This window comes from Melopsittacus undulatus, chromosome 5 (assembly GCF_012275295.1).
Source record: "Melopsittacus undulatus isolate bMelUnd1 chromosome 5, bMelUnd1.mat.Z, whole genome shotgun sequence".
Lineage (NCBI taxonomy): Eukaryota > Metazoa > Chordata > Aves > Psittaciformes > Psittaculidae > Melopsittacus > Melopsittacus undulatus.
Genome location: NC_047531.1, coordinates 83,005,615 through 83,025,412, shown reverse-complemented (window position 1 = coordinate 83,025,412; position 19,798 = coordinate 83,005,615). Strand labels below are relative to the sequence as shown.

The 19,798-nt window shown below is 35.4% G+C and overlaps 1 protein-coding gene across 5 annotated transcripts in view; it reads left to right on the top strand.

Annotated features, from left to right (window-relative positions):
* The window catches only part of C2CD5 (C2 calcium dependent domain containing 5), a 59,890-nt gene that overhangs the window by 26,812 nt on the left and 13,280 nt on the right, over window positions 1–19,798 (top strand). For 3 of the 5 annotated variants that reach the window (XM_031048158.2, XM_031048162.2, XM_031048160.2), the window contains 7 exons: window positions 10,209–10,323; window positions 12,248–12,436; window positions 14,097–14,288; window positions 15,673–15,859; window positions 16,881–17,045; window positions 17,370–17,510; window positions 18,140–18,203. In XM_031048158.2, coding sequence (XP_030904018.1) covers window positions 10,209–10,323; window positions 12,248–12,436; window positions 14,097–14,288; window positions 15,673–15,859; window positions 16,881–17,045; window positions 17,370–17,510; window positions 18,140–18,203 — 1,053 coding nt within the window. The remainder of the gene's footprint in view (window positions 1–10,208; window positions 10,324–12,247; window positions 12,437–14,096; window positions 14,289–15,672; window positions 15,860–16,880; window positions 17,046–17,369; window positions 17,511–18,139; window positions 18,204–19,798) is intronic. The other 2 variants (XM_031048161.2, XM_031048159.2) reach the window with 1 other exon arrangement.

The window sequence follows — 19,798 nt, the reverse complement described above, 5'->3', positions numbered from 1 at the left end:
GCAATAACCATCCTGTAACATTATAATTATGAAGATTTCTGGGTTTGCTGGTTTTATTTGCTTGTTCTAAAGTGATAATATTTTAAAATTAATTTTACTTTCTGTGTGAAACTAATATGAAATTCTCAGATATGTTACTGGTATAGCATAGTCTGAATCAAGGTGTTAAAAATGCACCAGAATTTTTTTGTCTCATATGCTGCCATGAGAAGTTCAAATTAATTGTTGCCTCTTTGTGATGGTGTTTAGTAGGATGTTACTGTGGAGGAGTTTTATTGGAATAATGGAGTGAGATATGTGCAGTCACTAAACATAAGTTGAGTTAGGCTAGAAAGTGTTTCAGAAGTATAAGCCTAGGAAGGTAAGGGGAAGTCATGAGTTCATTTCTCGGTAGAATACCAAAACAGTACACTAAATTCTTTAGAAATGACGGAAAAAATAAGGCAAATATATTATACCCAGAGGTGATTGTTTCCCAGAAATGTTGTAGTAGGGAGCTTTAAACCCAACAGTAATTTTGGAGCTAATATCTTGCTGATGAGGTCTGTATATCTGCCACCTTGACTGGTATCAGCAGCTCTGCAGTAACAGTCTTGATTAATCCTACTGTTTAGGGTCTGAGCAGGTTATGCTTATATTCCTGGAAGTATGTTTCTTTTCAGAGCTAGGTATGTTGCTGAATGAAGAAGAAAGGAGGAAGACAGCAGATCAGTTGTTACGTATGGTGTGTGATGTATAGTAGAGTTGCAGATTACATACAAGTTAACTCTGAGACTGGAATAATGAATATGCTGTGCAGATCTGTCATCACTGAGAAATCAAAGGAGAAAATTTCTGTTCATCTCTACCATCTAGAGGTTATTGCCAGCTCTGTCATTGCTGGCTAATACTTGGCCTTAAGGAGAAGAGGGATTTATACAGCTTAAGGAAAATAATATTACATTTTTACATTATGCTTACATGCACAAGAATGTATCACAGCCATAAGTAAGCTAAAATTATTTTCCTTTTTGAAGATGTTCATGCTTTGTTTAAGCCTTGCTAGTAACCTGCATAGTAGCATAGAAGGATATTTCTTTTTTTTGCCAATGGCAAGGAGGTTTATTTAATTAAGTTTGTAAGATGTGCCAGGACCATCTGAACATGGTGAAAAGTAAAAGATTTAAAGATACTTGAAAATCAAATGTGGAAGTAAAGACTGTTTCTTGAATGGAGAAGAAGCTACTAAAGTGTCTGTGAATTATAGTTCAATGACAAAATTGTTTAAATGCTTGTAAAATTACAAAAAGGTGATGATCAAGATGATTCTGAAAAATTAAAATAGACAAAGCAGAAATCTATAGAAAAGAGGGTATATAGTAAAGTGGAGGAAATACACTGGTGCTGTCTCTGAAAAAAAAAAGATTTTGAAGATGTACTATAAATATGAAAACATGAAAGGGATCCAGGAGACAGGATCTTTGTTAAAATTTCCCTCTGAGGTTCAAGGTCCCTTAAGAAGTGCAAACAACTTGCTGAGTAGACTGCTTTTGCATGTATCTGTTTCATAGCACCAACATATGCAGTGTTCTCACATAATTGCATTTTTAAACTCCTTATTGAGGGAGCTGCTTCAGGAGTGATTCTTGAGCTTCAGTAGTTAGAAATATGGAAGGAGGAAAGGTTGTTAAGAAAATTCCTAAGGATCTTGTGTGACACCCAAGGAACACAGGAGTTACTGTGGGAGTGTGAAATTCTCCAGGACTCTTGTTTTTGTATATGAGGAAATGCAGGAGGAGAGCTTGAACATGTTTTGGTTCTGCAACTGAATGCTTTTCTTTCACAAAAACACAAACATACAGTGCAAGTGTGAATTACATTTCATGCTGCTGCCTGGGGTGTAAATGTGGCATACTTGTAAACACAGTAGGAAATGTCAGAATGTTTCTGGTTTTGTCTGATGTGGTTATCATTCAGAACTAGTTGAAAACCAACATTTTAAGCTTGACCTCTTGCTTTTTCTTGGAGAATTTCCAGGTTGACTTCATGTACCTCAGTGTGTGTTGGTATGATAATGGGAGATTAAGGCAGTTGTCAGAGGCTTTTCTGTACAGAGCGAGGGGTGTGATGTTCCTCAGTAATATTTTAGTCTATTTTTTTCTAGTCTTCCCAGAAGAGTGCATATTCCTGAATGGTTTTTATTGTTAATGTGAGTAGTGTTTGAATATCCATTTTTAAAGCAGTTGCACCCTTATGTTCATGAAATAATTTGCTTTGAACTGTGCATTATTTTTCTTTTGGAAAGTTCTGAGTAGATATTTGTGTAACTGAATAAATCATGGTCACTGTCAGTATAGAATAGTATTCCTGTGTTCTATTAGAGGTTTGTAACTCAATAAACTTGGCATTTAAAATCTGGTTTAGAATTCTTTGCCTAATAGTAATGCTATTTAATATGTTCATATTGATTTAAAAGTCTCCCTGAAATTTAACCAACAGTGAGAAAGTCAGCATAGACTTCTCACTGCACAAATGCTCCAATAAAGTTGTTTGGATTTGGTACAAAAGAGAGAAAATCTTGATCTTGCAGAAAATTGTATTTCTTGCTCATAACTCTTCCTAATTAAAAACCACAGGACTTGGCTAAAACTGATACCTTGATAAAATTTCCTTCATGGATTAAAATGAATTTTTTCAGCCTTATGATATGTCACTCTTGTTGCAAAGATACAGTTGTAGAACTCCTTGTTTGGCTCAAAATACATTATTGTTAGAAGAAAACTAGAATGATTCTAGTTGAAAAGGATGCCTTCCAAACTAAATTACAGATAAACACGTCCCTATAAAATTTCTATAGACAGTATTGTAGGAAAATGGCAGATATCACAAATTTTGACTGACCATAACAGTATTATAGAAATAAATCTGGTTAAATGTTAATGGATAAGATCATTATCTGAGCTGAACTAGGCACAAGAAATTTTCCTTCGAAATGCTAAGACTGAAGATCCTTAATATGCCATTTTTCTTTAAGGATACCATGGTTGTTCTTCTTTCTGGTTCAGTTTGTGCTTTGGGTTCTGTTACTGCAGTTTTGTCTTGACCTTTTGCACTAATATTTTCAGTGGGTTTTGTAAGTTTCAAGGGTTTGGTCTCTCCTAATGTAGTCTCATTGAGGTCCTGAAGTGCAAAGGCACTGTAGGAAAGGCTTCTTGGATCCTGTGTAGAGAGGCTTCTCCAACTGCTTTGTCTTAAAATGAAACAAATGGTTGTGAGTGTATAGAAATAATGAAAGCAGAGGTTCTGTGAATGTAGCAAATAAAAGCCTGAGGAGTATAAACAGTGAATAGGAAATACAGAGGGGGTCTAATTCTGTGCCAGATAATAATGTCCTATTTCTGCAGTTGTGCAGTGGGGTAGGTAGTGTGCATAGCAGTCAGCAGGAAAGCAGCAGTCTTGTCTGTAAATTTCTGTCTGTGTTTGTTGAGAGATGACTTTTGTTTAAAATTCTGTATGTTTTTTACAAGGACTCTGTTAGATAAACTAGTAGTATTGTTGCTTGTTTTCAGGTTCCAGATAGTTTGGTTTGTATAAAGCTTTAAATGGTACTTGTAGTTAATTTTGTGATACCAGTTATAAAACAGATAAAATGTGGTTTAAACCGACTTGTCTAGTTACAGTTTAGCATCTCCAGCTTTGTGTGGTAGCCCCTTTATTGCTGCCATCTGAACAGCAATAACCCTTTAAAGACTGAGCGTGTTTTAAAATGTGTTGTGTTTATTGTGCCAACATGACAAAGCAATGGAGAGATACAAGATAGAGTAAGTTTTGGTTTTACGTAGCAGCTCTTCAAAGTGATAGACTGTGTCCTTGTTACTCTGATAGGGTCAATTAAAACAGATTCCTAGATCTATCGTAGTGTCCACTCATGATTATAGGAACAATCTGTGAGGACTTCACCACTATAGGATGAATGACTGATGGAAATAATAATTAAAAGCTGGAGTGACAAAGTTAGATATTTAAGTCTGGCAGTGATGCATCAATTTCTGTTATTTAACATTTGATGATGCCTGGACAGTTCTTTTGAACTTTTATAATTCCAACGAAATATGGTGAGGTTTAAATCTTTATATGATGCTAAAGTAATAATTTAATTTTGCTTAATTTTTAATATGTACATTATAATTATTTTTTGTCTTAAAATTCTGTATTTTAATTTATTTTTTATTAGTTTATTTCATTTTATTTGTAACACATGGTGGTTTTCTTTAGCTATAAATGAAACTGTTACTGTGGTTTTGGTATTATTGCAGGATTTTTGTTTGTTTAGAGATGATACTTTTTTGCAGCTTGTGCAGTTCCTATCAGACCTTCATCTATGATTAAAAGCATAAGTTATAGGATGTATTACTGTTATGGTGGTTGTAGATAATGCTTTTTGGTATTGGTAGCAGATTTTGTTGAAGCAGTTAATGGAAAACTATTGCCTCAAAGATTACCTTTAATATTTAGAAAAGATTAAATTATGCTGTAGTCTGTCCAGGTGATTCTTGTATGTTTATTTCTAAGATTGATTACATATACAACTTGCAAGGTGTCTGATAGACAAAGTGTAGAGCAGTGGAGATTTGCTTTCTTCAGTGTGAAAGTCCAAGAAGTTACTTTCTGGTTTTAATCTGGGACATTCTGTTTATATTTACAAAGTTAAATTAGTTCATGTCATAGATGTCATGTAACCGTAGACCATATAAAATATTTGTTTAATGATGTTGGTCATAAACATTACAAGATCAGCCAGTTAAAATATCATGCCCTGTAAATGCTGGATGAAATGAAATGAAAGCTGGATGCAGTTTTAATCCTAAATGTTCCTCAATTTGTTTCTTCAGTAATTTAAGAGTTTTGTCAACATCCAAACTTAAACCTGCTTTTTTGCTCATTCAGCGGGTTAGTCTTGAGGAGTGGGATATGTGCTGTCTGACCTCATCTGGTAGAAAAGCACTGACTAAATATTGTTCTCTAAGCTGGATGTTTTGTCTGTAGTTTAAGCTTTGTAGGAGTAAGTAAGTATACCTGTTCTCCTTGGTGGTGTGGTTGCACTGTTTCCTGATGTTTTAGTGTATCTTAGTTTTCATTTGATAAACCCCAGTAATCTACTTCCTTCAGTTCGATATCATAAGCAATGTTCTAGTTTTCACATCTTTTGGTCTTAAAGATAAATACAGAGTAATTTTTTAAGAAAGGATGGGGTTGCTTTGAACATTGTTCCAAAGTTTAGGTTAATCTGTTGTAGGTTTAGTTGCTTGCTACCCAAATTTTGTGTTTAAACTTCACAGACGAGAGGATATGACCTTTTATACAGTTATTTAATCATATTTTAGACAGATAAACAAGCAAAACAAAAATCCCAACACTCCCCAACCCACCAAAACCAACACAAAACCACCAAACAAACCTACAAAAAAATCTCACACTTCTTTCTGTATAAGCAGATTAATAGGTTTTAAAGAAGAAGATGTAAGAATAAGGGGATAAGGAAGGTGTGGATAATGGCTTTGCCTAGTGAAAGACTCAGAGATTGAACTTGAAAGACTATTATTGGTGTCTCCATTGCCATTTTTGAGACAACAGAACAATGAGTCATTGTAGGTTTTGAAACTCTTTGAAGTATGATTTTCCACCTCATTTCAAAGTTACATTGTAAATGAAAAGATTTACTAACTTATACAATATTAAACCAGGTTGAAATTAATCATACACTTCCTACTTCAGAGGAATTGTCTCAGGATATCTAGGAATTCAGCTTCAACACAGTAACTCTTAAGTATTATGTCTGCAGTCAAGAAACCATTCTTAATTTTTGTGCAGTATTAAGAAATCAGTATGGACCTAGCATAATGCAGATTGTGGCTAGATCTTGAAAGGCCCTGTAGAAGTGAACCTCTAGCAAATAACCTTGGAAAGGTGTCTCTTCTTATGTATCAGAAAGTAGAGATAGTGTCTAGGGTTGTCTCCAGGTGGAAGATTTGGACAGGGTGTTGTCTTGTCAACAGTGCAGCTTCATAGAGGTCCACCTCATATTTTAAAGGAAAATGATAGATGAATTGGCAGTGGATAGAACTGACTCAAAGGACATTTAGGGCACAAAATAAATGCAGTGCTGTTTGTATCTTGTAAAGCTGGTTACGAAGTTTGGAAAGTTTCAGTTGGAGGAGGTTTGAGTTGGCATTATTTTGATAGTATACTGTACTGTTGACATCTTCTCAAGTCTTCAACTATAGAAACAGTGTGCTTTGGTTCTGCTTTGTTATAAGTATCATGCCAATTCAGAAAAAAATATTGAAGTAGCTTTGATACTAAGCCTTTGGTTTCCATTAAAGGGCTCATAAGAGCAGTGTAATTGCAGACTTTTTTGCTGAAAGTTCTAGATAAACCTTGCTATAAACTACTCAGTAGATTTGCTAGAAAAGCTTGTGATTGAGTGCTATGTATGCTTGCCTTTTTGCTTCCACCTAGAATCCAGGGCCATTACTTTCTGTAACCATTTCAGTGAGCTGCCATAGTTTTCAGTCTGTACTGTCACCTGATCCAAGCATGCGCCAAAATACCCACCGTTTCTGGCTACTGTCTGCTGAATCTGCTTTGCAAACCCTTAGTTCTTAAGCTTTTGCCTTAGCGAAAAAACCAAACAGACACTCTTACAGAGTGTACTGGACACATGCCATCCTGCTTCCCTAACTCCTCTAATTGTTTATGTAAATCCTTAGCTTTACTAAACTTGTAAATGCTACAATGGCATCCCCATGTGAAATTGTGTGGCTCATGTGTCAAAAAAGGCTGCTTGTGAAAATACTTGTCAGAAGAATATGAATGCTACACATTGCACTGCATTCAGTGTTTTGTATCAATTTATTATTGCAATGTCATGGTGTTTGATTTTAATTGTAGACAATCATTTTGTGTTTTAATATGCAAAGGTAAGTTCATGTAAACTGAATGTACAGTATTTATATATAAGCATACTGATCTGTATTTTTGGCTTCTTTCTGGACGGAAAAACCCACTTGATTTAATGTTTTAAGCAGAGGAACCCAGGCTTCTTTACAAACACTTGTTTATGCATGACTCTTACAGAGATTTTTGAACTTGTACAATTAGAATTTGTTAGATTTTTTTTAATAACACTGAAGACAATGGCTGGAAAATTATTCTTATCTCTGTTAAGAATAAAAATTATCCATTATATTACTCTAGTTAATAGTTAATTCTGATGTTGAGCAGAGTAAAGGGTCAAATGTTGTTTTAGCAAGACAGTGTTGAGCAACCTCACAACGATATGTGCTTTCTGTTACTATATGGCGTTCTTTTAGATGATTTAGGTGAGAAAGTTGTGTTAACTCTCCTAGAAACTTGTTCCTAAACTTTAAATTAAACTATAAATTTATGTGGAGGAAAGTTGAATGTTTGCATAGGGTTTGGGACCCGTCATTATTTCTACCTTTTCTGTTCCCCTTAAGTATATCTGTTCCCTTTCAACTTTTCTTTCTGTTTTAGTTTTTACTGTGGCCACATACCTCTTTGGTGTCATATTCTTGTTTGTAATCTTATTCTTTATTCCACAGCACTTTCCCTGTTCATTCCTAGTCACTTCACCTGTTTCTCACTTCCAACTCCATCATGACTTTACATTTCTTGCACTTTTTGTCCTAGAAAGGTCATTGGTGACAAGTAGGAACAGTTTTTGCCAAATGGTTCCTAAAGCTGTAAAGAGAAAAGTGATCATTTAGTAAAATTGGCTTTTTGTTTTTATGTCTAGAAAAAGGTTACTTACTTGCAGGTGTTCTTCTGTGAAGTACAAAAAGTCGTGTGGCTGTTAATCAAGGTTTATAGCCAGCTGCCTGTGATCAAGTCTAATTGAGCAAGAATTGTTCTGCATAGTGAACCACTTTTCCTTAGTGACACTTTTCTGTTACAAACACTGATAAGCAATCTTCTTGTCCGTGATTGGATGGGGAAAGAGGCATTGCTCCCAAGACCCATATCCATTCTACCATAAAGTGTTAGTGATAACATTTACAGAATGTGTTTGTGGTCTCACATCTCCGATCCAGTTCTCTGTTTTGTCAGATGTGGTAGCTTTTGCCTTAAAATAGACTTCCAAACTTGTTCCATTCACCTACTACAACTGCCATTAACTGGTGGCAGCAGTCACAGCCTCTGTTCAGAGAGATGTGCATGCAAAAGAGAAACATCTTGCCTCCCACTTCCCTTTGTGTACCACAAATGGTACTCATAAGTGAGCTTAGGAAACCCAGCCCTATGGTGTGATGGGTTATTTCTGCATGATTCTCTTCATTTGAAAGCTGAAAAGTGTGAGACCTTGCTAGCAGGTACTCCAGCCATCTGAGTTAGGATTACTGTGTATCATATCAAGCATTTGATTTTCCTAAGCAAGTGAGTGTTTAAGCAATGTTTTCACATTGAGAGAACACAAAGTGCAATGCCTCAAGATTCTATTAGTAATGCATTGAAACCTGCTGAAGATGAATTTGGATGTAATGGAATGTGATTGACAGTTCATGAAAATCCTAGTTTGTTTTGTGTATTAATGTGTATATTTTTGTCTTGATTGTGGAGAACCTTCCTAATAACTGTAGGGGTTTTTTTTGTGTTTAATGTTCATTTCTTAAAGCAAAGGTGGAGTAAACTTCAGTTTGGACACACAGAGTTGCTGTTAGTACAGTGCTTGTGAGGTATACAAGCATTGACATCTGAAGTTACCTGTAGTTGAGTATTTATACATTTGTGCTCTTTTTTAATTAGAAAGTGATCATTATTTTGTGAAGTGGAATGCCAGTTCTAAATAAGAAGTTGAGGTACATTTGTGAAAGAATACATCTTGCTGTACAATATTTTTCTTTCAGTGAATTTCAAAATATGTATATCTGCATCTTTCATTTTTGTTTGTCATGTTGTCAGAGAACCTAGTGTATGATAGGAGGTTATCATACACTGTATTTATAATATTCCTGATAGTCCAAAATTGGTTCCCAATGAATCTCAGGTTTTGACATAGATATTTTAAAGTATGATTCAGCAGGTAGATCTCAGTGGTTCAGAGTTGGTATCTGTGCACAGTTTAATTGATTTCAAGAAAATGATGTAAAAATCTAGCTGTTCAGAACCCTTCATAGCATCTGAGTACTTTTTGTTTCTTACTGGTTTTCCCCTTATTTTATCTGTCAACAATTAATATAGTTTTCAGCTAAGTTCATTGGTACAGGTAAGCCATTTTGAAAGGAGAAACAGTTGGCAGACTTAACTGTAAATGAGAATACTTGTTGACTTTGTATGTAAAAAGCTTGTGAGATGAGCTTTAGTTCCAGGAAACTAATTGCCAAACAGTTAAAATAATTGTGTAATCTTATTCCAGTAGCACTCTTTTTTTCTTCCATTTTTAGTGTAGTATTCAGGAAAAAGAGGTAACATTTTAACATACAAGGTCAAAGACAGTAAAGGTTATTAGAGTCTGGGGGGGGTGGGGAGATGGAAGGTGCAGTTGACAGCATACTGAAGCAAAAAGGCATCGAAAAACACATAGTTAAACATACATCTTGTACATAGCGTTGTTAATGTAGAAGTAGTTTCAGATAACTATGGCTTTTCAAAGTTAGAAGTGCTGAAATAAGGAACAGAATGCTGTGAGCTTGCTTAGTGATAATACAATTAACAGAGACCTGCTTGTAGTAGGAAAAACTGTTGAGGTTATTTCAAAGATATCAAGTGTATACCAAAGTGAAATACAACTTCATTACTACAAATACCGTTTCATTGCTACTACTGCTTTTTTGATATTGCAGCATATCTGTGATGCTTTGTTGTAAGTTACATGCATCTCTTGTGTTGTTGGAACTGACAAGTACGGTTTTCAAGTGGGTAGAGATTGGAACAGTATCTACAGTATTTTGGTGTTATTTGTCATATGGACAGCAACAAGAATGCAGTAATTTGTCAGAACCTATTCGTGTGGGTGGTAAACAAGAGAATTGGTAAGCATGAAAAAGCCCCGTTAATGTTTGCTTGAAGTATGATAGCTAGGAAATAAAAAGTGTCCAGATACAACAAAACTCTTAAATATGAAAAATTCAACTTTTTCAGATGAATTGCATGAAGCTTTATGTTGACATAGTGCAGAATAGTGAACTGATTTATACTTTGTCTTTCAGATGAACCAGAAACACGAGATGCATGGTGGGCAGAAATCAGACAAGAAATAAAATCCCATGCCAAGGCATTGGGTTGTCATGCTGTAGTGGGCTACAGTGAATCAACTAGCATTTGGTAAATCATGATGATGATTTGATTTTCAAAATGCCAGAGAAATTTGTTTTCCTCTTTAATGGATTAAAAATGATTCAACGCAGTTGTTTGTAGTGTGTAATATACCTACTTCAGAGAGTTTGTTAAAGTAACTTTCTGAGATTTCAGTATTGTGCTTTTTTTTAATGTGTTTTGGTTTGGATTTTTATTAGGTTTTAAGTTTTTTCTAATGAATGTTGCAAGTTTCATTGAAATGAGAAAAATCAAACTGATGTATTTGCTTTGGTGGTAATATTGATTTATCTATGAAGTTTTCTAGAGCTAATCTACCTAAATAGTTAAGATGGTTCTTAAAAGTGTATGTATTGTAGATTCCTTAATGGGAACAACTGGCAGACCAGTACTTAAGTGTTAAACTTCAAACTTAAGGCACAAGTTAGTAGGAATGTATTAATTGTGAGTTAAAGGAGAATATGCTGCCTGATAGATCTAGACTACCTTAGGTGTAAATGTTCTGTATTTCTTTCTAGAGAACATGTGCAATTATTTTTGTCTTTCAGTACCTCAGTAGTGTTTAACTGTTAAACTGCAGCTCTACAGTAATCACTCCAGTGTTTTAAAGAAAAAGCAGAAAAGATTTGGAAAGATTTGAGGATTTGGTGTGTTTGTTTTGTTTTTTAGGGATTTTTTTTTAGAGAAAAACCAAAAACCATCGAATATATTGTTTTTTCATAAAGCTTAAGTTTTGGAAGTCAAGTGCTCGTGCTAACAGAGTAAGAAAACTGGGTCATTTTCCCAACGCTGTCTTGTCTCGTTATGTCTTTCTTGGTGTATTAAAGTTTGTCTTTTTGCCTCAGAATTGCAATCTGCAAGTTCTCATCGCTGGGGGATGAACTTGCACTAAAAATGAAAGGTTTATTCCACTGTCAGTCTCCTTGTAAAAAGCATGAATACTTAGGGTTTTTTTTTTCATACCTTAGCTATGAGGAGGGAGTGTACATAGTATAGATGGGCAGTCAGTTTTTGGGTTATTTCACACTTTCATTTTTTGTTAAGTAATTTAATGTCCTAATATTTGATTGTCAACTGAATAGTTCTAGAGTTCTCATGCTTACTTGCCAGTTCAGCTTAATTCCATGGTTAAAGTGTAAGTCTCTGCAAGTACTGGTCTGACAGACATGTTATGTATGGAAAATTATTCTGTAAAGAGAAACAACAAATGAAACAGGCACATGTGTCATTCCAGGAAATGCAGGAAAGCTTTTCTCCATATTTTTTCCAATATAGTATTTTTAAGCACTGCATATTAGATTTGTTTCTTATTTAGCAATTTCAGACATGCCGAAAGTTCTGTGATCATAGTTTGCACTTTTGACAGCTTTAACTCTTGCTAAATAATGAATATGCTCAGTTACTTTATATGCTATATGTACCATTGTTGTAGTTGTTCATAGTAAAATTTTACTGTTTTGCTACTTTCTGTCCTTCAAGAAGCACCCTTGTCAGTGTTGTATTGTAACTTCTTTTGAATGTTTTTAAGATGATGAGGCTCTCAACTTCTGTTTTACTTTGGTAAACAATTATGCCCAAGTCTTTTTTAATGTTTCTTTTGCTTTTGTTGGTTGTCTGGATTTCTTTGCATTATTAACTATAGTATTGAAAACCATACTTAAACCTGATTAGCCTTTGTGATGTTACAGTGTATTTTTTATAACATAGGGCAAAGCTCTTCAGTCTTTCTAAATGTCTTACTTATATATTGTTTTAAATACCAGAAGAGCATTGTTTGTGAGATTTAATGGATAAAATTGCACAAATACACAAAATTAGTTGTTATATTGAATTCATTGAGACATTTGTACCAGCCTTATAATCTTAATAGTTTTAAATAAAAGTAGCACTACGTAGTAGGAATTCACTTTGTTGTAATTCTTTTCTCTTACAGTGAAGAGGTCTGTATTTTGTCTGCGTCTGGCACAGCAGCTGTACTGAACCCTAGGTTTCTTCAGGATGGCATCATGGAAGGCTGTTTGGAACAAAGGTTGTCATGGCAGCCTGGCTTCTTTTCCATAGGGTCAGAGAAGGGAGAGGTTGATTTTTTTCCTCAGAGCCAAGATAGTTCTTCTCTATTAGGGTAGGTTACAGAGTTACAGTGCAGGATGCGGGACCAACCACTTTACTGCTTTTCACTAACAACAACAACAACAGAAGTAATGGAACTCTGCACCAAATTAGATATTCTCTTTTTATTTCTAACAGTCTGAATAAGGTAACACATTTGACTACTAACCACAGATCATAACTCAGTTTTTTTTCTTTGCTGCTCTTCAGGTATCTTTCTGAACTTTATATCACTCTACAAAAAATGACACATGTATGATAAATTATATAAGCCAACAACTGCAGTGGCTGTAAATATGTGTATATATGCTTTATCTATACTATATAAGAACTGTATGTGAAATAAAATAGCTTGGTTGTAAACCAAAGCTAATGCCAGACTTTTGTAGAAGATACATGTTTTAGTTAAGTTAATGAGCAAAATCATAAAACTGAAGGAAAACATTCAATGACGTTTCCCTTTGTTTCTGTTCTTGCAAATAAAATTTGAAGAATGAGTGCTGACAAACAGTTATTTTTACAACAAATAATTAATGCAGATTGGCAATTTATTATGTGTTTGTCAGGATAGTCGTCAAATATTTCAGGGAATTACTGTAGTCATAAATAAAGCTATTTATTATACCTTAGGACTTGCATTGCATTTTCATAAATAACCCAGCCACCATAGTATTATTTATTATTATTTTACTTTGTTAGCAGGAGGCCATTATCTTCTTCTTTAAATAGACTTCTGAAAACTGTAGCCAGGAAAAAAGTTTGTTTCTATATTCATTATACGGTGGAGAGAAAAAATTTTGTGGTCATAATGTGGAGAAGATTGCATTTTTACCAAAAATACGTATTTTTGATGCTACTAAAAGTTTTGGTATAGATTAGAAATGCCAAGGAATGTAAAACAACTAAACAGGCAAAGCCTGTGTTTGACACAAAATATACTTACCGAAGTCTGTAATAAGTCATGTTCCAAATCTGTCAGATTTGCTTAAGCATCTCTTCAAAATTCACTGAGAAGGATTGTTTATGCAAAGCAGAATAAATTTGCAGTGATGCAGTTAGCCTATGCATTCCTTGTTCATAACGTTTACAGTGGTTATTCCTAGATATTTCATACGGAGGAGTGGAACTGCGTGTTCTAAGTGAAAAACAAGTTTTACCCAGTACCTTATATTAGGAAATAATCTTGCTGTTCTTCTTAAAATGTTAATATATATTGTGCTGCTTCTCAGTAGGATAGTTGATCTGTTGTTTATGCTCTGCTCATTAGGTTTGTGTGTGTTTTTGGACACAATCCATATAAAAGACTTTTCATTGTATTTGGTACATCAGATTCTCTGTACAACTGTTGTACTATGACTACATTTAGAAATTGTAGTGCCTAAGGCCAGCTGAAGTAATGTTCCAGGGTTATAGAAATTGCTGGTCATTGTATGTATCATTTTTTGATCCCTGTATAACAAGTTTAATGCAAGTTTTATTTATAGCATTTTTTCTAGTAGCGTGCAGCCTAGTTCTGTTCTAATTTATAAAATGCAGTACTTGTCATATTGGTATAAGGTAGCAGTGTATGATTTTTATAGGTATCTGTAGGTGTATATACACATATGTGTATATTGATCATTGTTAATAACATGCAGATATTTTTAAGTATGTTCTCCATAATGTATTTCTAGGATTGAAGAAACTTCACCACCAGGTTGTGGATTTTGCCATATACCATATGATGAACTGAACATGCCATTCCCTGCTCACCTCACTTACTGTTACAACTGCAGAAGGCAAAAAGTTCCTGATGTTCTTTTCACCACGATAGATCTTCCTGTAGAGGCAATAGTTATTGGGAAGGGATGTCTTATTCAAGCCAGGTATCTATAAAAATGTTTAGTTAGTCAAGTTTTGGAGATCTTTGAAAGAATTCCTCTTGCTAAAATTCAGTATGTCATAGAATCGTATCATAGAATCATAGAATGGCTTGGGTTGGAAAGGATCTTAAAGGTAATTTAGTTCCAACTCCCCTGTCACAGGCAGGGACACTTTCCACTACACCAGGTTGCTCATCAAACCTTGATTAATGACGGTGTATTAAGGTACAGGAGGAAGAGGAGGACAGACTTCTCCTCCCCTGGTTACATGCTGTGTCTGTTGATAGACAGTCTGGTGACTTATTCATGTTGATGGATGTTTGATGTGGTCATACAGCTGTTGCACAGCTACAGCTGGTACAAAAGCTATTGATGTCCATAACAGGGCAGGATCTCTGTAGAACTGTTGGCTATTATGCTGTGGTATTTGAACTTGGAAAAGGGGATAAGGTGGTTTACAGTGGGAAAGAAAGGGAGTTAGCTATGTACAGTCTGTATGGGTGGCTAACTACATGGATAAATGACTTGTTTGGATGGTCAGGCTGAGAGGTAATGATGTATGGTTCGTAACCCATCTGAATGGCCATGACAAGTGTCATCAAGTCTGCAGTGGGATCTGTCCTGTTGAACAGCTTGATGTTGTGAAGGGAATTATATACTGCATTCCCTTCAAGTTTGCATTACACCAAAATGAATGGCACACTAGAGAATACAATGCCTGTCCTGTTTTGCCCTGTGAGAGTAGCATGTACACCAGAAAACTAGAGCAAGTTCACTGGTGGGTCACCAGAGGGGTAAGGAGCACCTGCCCAATTAAAAGAAATTGTGGGTGCTGGACTTGTTCAGTCTAGAGAGAGGAAGAATTTAGGGAGACCTCATAGCACCCTGCCAGTATCCATTAGGAAGTTATGGAGCATATATATAGCCAGATCTGCATAGTGGGAAAATGAAAGATTTGGCCTAAGCTGAAGCAAGAGAGATTCAGATGAATATAAGGAAGAACTACTTATCCATGAGGGCAGTCAGGTAGAGGAGAAGATTAGGAGGTATGAAATCTCAGTCTTTGGGGACTAGACCTGACTGGATAAAGCTCTGAGCTTAGGGTTACTTTCTGTGTTGCCCATTCTTATTGTTAAATAAATACGCAGTTTTCTATTAAAAATGGAAATCAAATCTTACTTATTGAGACTCAGTGCCTCAGTCTGCCTTGATTTTCCTGATGAGAATTTAATGTTTTACAGGATTTTAAGTTACATTGAAAAAGAAACTGATTGTATCAGGTTATATAGCCATAAAGAAAAAAAAAAACTGTGATCACTTTCAGTCTTCACTTCAGTCTGTTAAAACTGTTCATCTGCTGATGTCATGTACTGTTTCTTATTGTCAGGTTATGCCGTCTAAAGAAGAAAGCTCAAGCTGAAGCAAATGCAACAGCTATCAGTAATCTCTTGCCATTTATGGAATATGAAGTGCACACCCAACTGATGAATAAACTCAAGCTGAGAGGAATGAATGCGCTGTTTGGGCTGAGAATTCAGATCACTGTGGGTGAAAATATGCTGATGGGGTTGGCAGTAAGTACAATTTTAATCTTTGGATTCTATTGCTTTCTTACAGTATTTTTTCAGTACAGAAAGACATACAGGTGTTGTGGAATACAGAGTAACGTAACATTATAAACATAATAAATGAGGTCATGGAAAGGAACAACGTGTCTATTGACAATTCAGGACAGACTGTCTTTCAGCACCAAAGAAAGAATTACAGAATCTCTTGAAACTCTTGTTAGAGGACAAAATTATTAGAAAAGGGATGAGAGAAAAATAAATGGTTTAATGACATAAATTACAGAGAAATTACAGTGTTCTTCAAAGGTCATGTCAAAGAGATCCCTGTAGTTCAAGTTGCATTAGGATTTCATTACAAATAAGGTAAATAAAGCCTCAGTAAATCTTTTGGTTTGTTGCTAACAAAAGAAAGGTCTGTTGCATCGTCTTTGATGGCACCAAAGTAAATCAGGAAAAGATCAGGACTGTCTCACAGATAGTCATGAAGTGTTCATTAGCAGTATTTTCTAACCTCATTCTGTCATATGGGGTTAGAATAGTGAAGTATGCTGCTTCTTCCTGTATCAGTATAAGGTGATGTTTAAGTAATATAGACTGGCTTGCATTTTCTTTTATCTGAACTGTTGATCTGTTTTCTGTAAATGAAAATGGGATTGTCACAACTTCAGTAATACTGTAAATGGTTTGGCCAAGTTTTAAATCTTTGAAGTCATCACTCACCTAAGCAAAACATACTACAACAGAGGTTTTAATTCATAGTTTGGAATGCATAGGTAAGTTAAGGACTCCACGATGGAAAGAACCCATGAGAAGGAAAGACTATTAAAAGTATAGTGTGGGGTGTTAGTTTGTTTTGGGGTTTTTTTTGTAAGTGAACAGAATAGACAGATCATGGGAAGAGATGATGCTGTAATGTGCGTGTTACAGTGCTGTACGTTATAGCATAAGCATAATGGAAAACCTTGTATGAAAATACTAGAAGTACATGTTTATGTAATTGTAACTTTTCTTAATGACTTTTTAAAAGTCTGCAACAGGTGTGTATCTAGCAGCTTTGCCAACACCTGGTGGTATTCAGATTGCTGGGAAGACTCCAAATGATGGCACCTATGAGCAGCATATATCTCACATGCAAAAGAAAATAAATGATACGATAGCAAAAAACAAAGAACTTTATGAGATTAATCCTCCTGTAAGTAAAGCTTTTATATTCTTAAAGTATTCTGTGTCAAACAGATATATACCATGTATATCCCTGAATTCTTACTGAGCTAATCATTCAGAACATAAGTTGTTTTTTAATAGAGATGCAGATTCTTTTCACTGTATTTTGTGAACCTACTGAAATTTCATATCTCTTGAGTCACATAACCAAATTGGTTTGTACTTATTTAGATTCATTTTTCAGCAAAATTATTTTCTGAATGTTCTGATTCTTGCGACTGTTAACATGGTTTGTAGTTGAAATTATTTCTAAGCTACATAGAACAAATGTTAATTTGTATATCCTTTTTAGGAGCTACCTGAAGAAATCATTGGGTCTCCCATTCCAGAGCCAAGACAACGTTCCAGGTTATTAAGATCTCAGTCAGAAAGCTCTGATGAAGTTACAGAGCTAGACCTTTCACATGGGAAAAAGGATGCTTTTGTCTTGGAGGTGATGGATGTTTTCAGTACTCCTTTTCATATTTCTCTTTTCCTGAAATATATATGAAAATATGGAGTAAACTTTTATCAGTTATCTCCAAAGGCAGTTATTAAATTATATATAAAGTTTTGGGTTTTGTATCAGTGGAAAATGTTAAGTATTGGATTTCCATTGTCTCTCTTTTTCTTATTTTAGCAATATCTGGAATAAAAGCTGATAAGAAATGCCCTTCTGCATACTTCAAGCAGGAGTCATGACTCATCCAAAATTTAGATATATTTTTACAAGCATTGAGCTCCTGTATTGTCACACTTAATGGCAATGACTTATGTCTCATTGGAATAGGCAGACAATGATCACATCAGTATAATACAGACCTTATGAGAGCTCCAGTAGCCAAAGGTCCTTAGCTGGAAAAAGTTGTAATTTGTTGTGTGGAACCTTCAGCATTTTAAATTGTTTTTAAAATTGTCTTTCTATCATTTTTGTAGCTAAGATTTAAGGGTCTGGTTGATGAAATCCTTTTTTAAAATCTCAGCTTAACTGCCTGATACAGATCTCTTGATGACAAAGTTCTTTTTTCTGAGACTTAGGAGTGGAACAGCAACATGGTTTTTAGCAATTACTCTTTTTTCCAGATTGATGATACAGACGCAATGGAAGATGTACATTCTTTACTGACGGATGCTCCACCACCTTCTGGTATAGTTAAAACAATATTTTTCTGATTTATATTGTAGGCTGCAAAATTGTAGACTCTTAGAATGGTTTTGGTTGGAAGGGACCTTAAACGTAATCCAGTTCCAACCCCCCTGCCACAGGCAGGGACACCTTCCACTAGAGCAGGTTGCTCAAAGCCCCTGGTTGTATGGGGCAAAATAGATGACAAAATTTAGACTGAATGGCTAATTTGTAGGTTTCAGGGTCGTTGAAATTAGAAGTACAGAGAGACAAATGGTCTTTAAGTATTTGGAACCATGTAATCTGACAAATTGGTGTTGTATTCCAAGAATGTTATTTAAGGTGAGCAATTTGCCCTTCCAGCACTCTTGTTCAACACGTGCATTTATGTTTTCCTTGCTTTGTGGTTGTGCTCTACTATCACTTTAGGCATTCAGCTGCTTGCATTTTGAGTCCGTGTGCGCCTTCAGTGTTCACTGAATTTTGCATCAAGGTGTGTACTCATCCAAGAGCCAGCTCCATACACATGGTTTCTTTCAGCCACTTTTTCCTTTGTCTAACAAGGAGAACAAGGAATCATCGCTGTATGTCAGTCTTCTTTGTGCTGTTTGTTGTCATATAGATATCTTTCTCGCCCTCCTTGATGCAGCTCCTGGCTCTGGATGTAGTTTTCCCCTATATGGAAGTTACTCAGTACTTTGGGTGTCCTTGTCCTCCCTCTCTTGTCTTTGTGAGTTTCCCCATGTTTCTTCTGAGCATGTATCGATTCTCTTCCTAATAATCGTTACCAGTGTTTATCATTGAGTACTGTTGAGCTCAAAACTATCTTTGTCATAGTTATCTAGTATTACCAGCAAACCTTTTATCCCTCATCGATTATGCTTTGTTAGGTCCTGCTAGAGTTGATTTTACTACTACAACTAGAGTTGATGGACTACATTTGGTGCATTTACATAGGCCCTACCAGATTTTTCGTCTCTTGTGCCCATTTAGTTGTATCTTTAGATTTTCAGCATTGCCTATTGGCTGCTTATGACTTTTCTTATTCTGCTGTTTGGTCATTGTACCTTTTTCTTTTTTTTCTTTTCAAGTCTCTGTTTAGTAAGTGCTAGATAATTGCACTCATTCCATAGGTAACATCTTTAGAGCATCTCTATGCTCTCTGTCAAAGATTAGCTTTTTAGTTTTTCTTACCACTCCAAGTTTCCTCATTTGTAGATAGTTTGTCTATTAGAAACTAGGCAGAGCACTTGTGGATTTTGGATGTTCATCCTTCCTACATGAATTCTTAAGTATGCCTTGATCAGAGCTAAAAAAACTTAATTCAGTGCTACTTCTTGCTGAGTCAGGGGTTTATTGTTTTGTGGTTTCTACAGGAGTGGTTGTATAATATGAGCTGCTCAGGGAGCTTGTCTCACCAAGGTAGTCTTGCCATCAAGTGGGAGTTACCCAGTCTCCACGTAGAGTAACTGTCACAGTTGCATTTGATGCCATTGTAGCTTCTTTAATGTTCCTCAGCATGATGACATTAGTGGCCTTGCTTTTTGGCTGTTGAAGAAATATTTAGACAAAGAGTTCTGCAGTGAATTAGTGTTTCAGAACTAACACTCCATCTT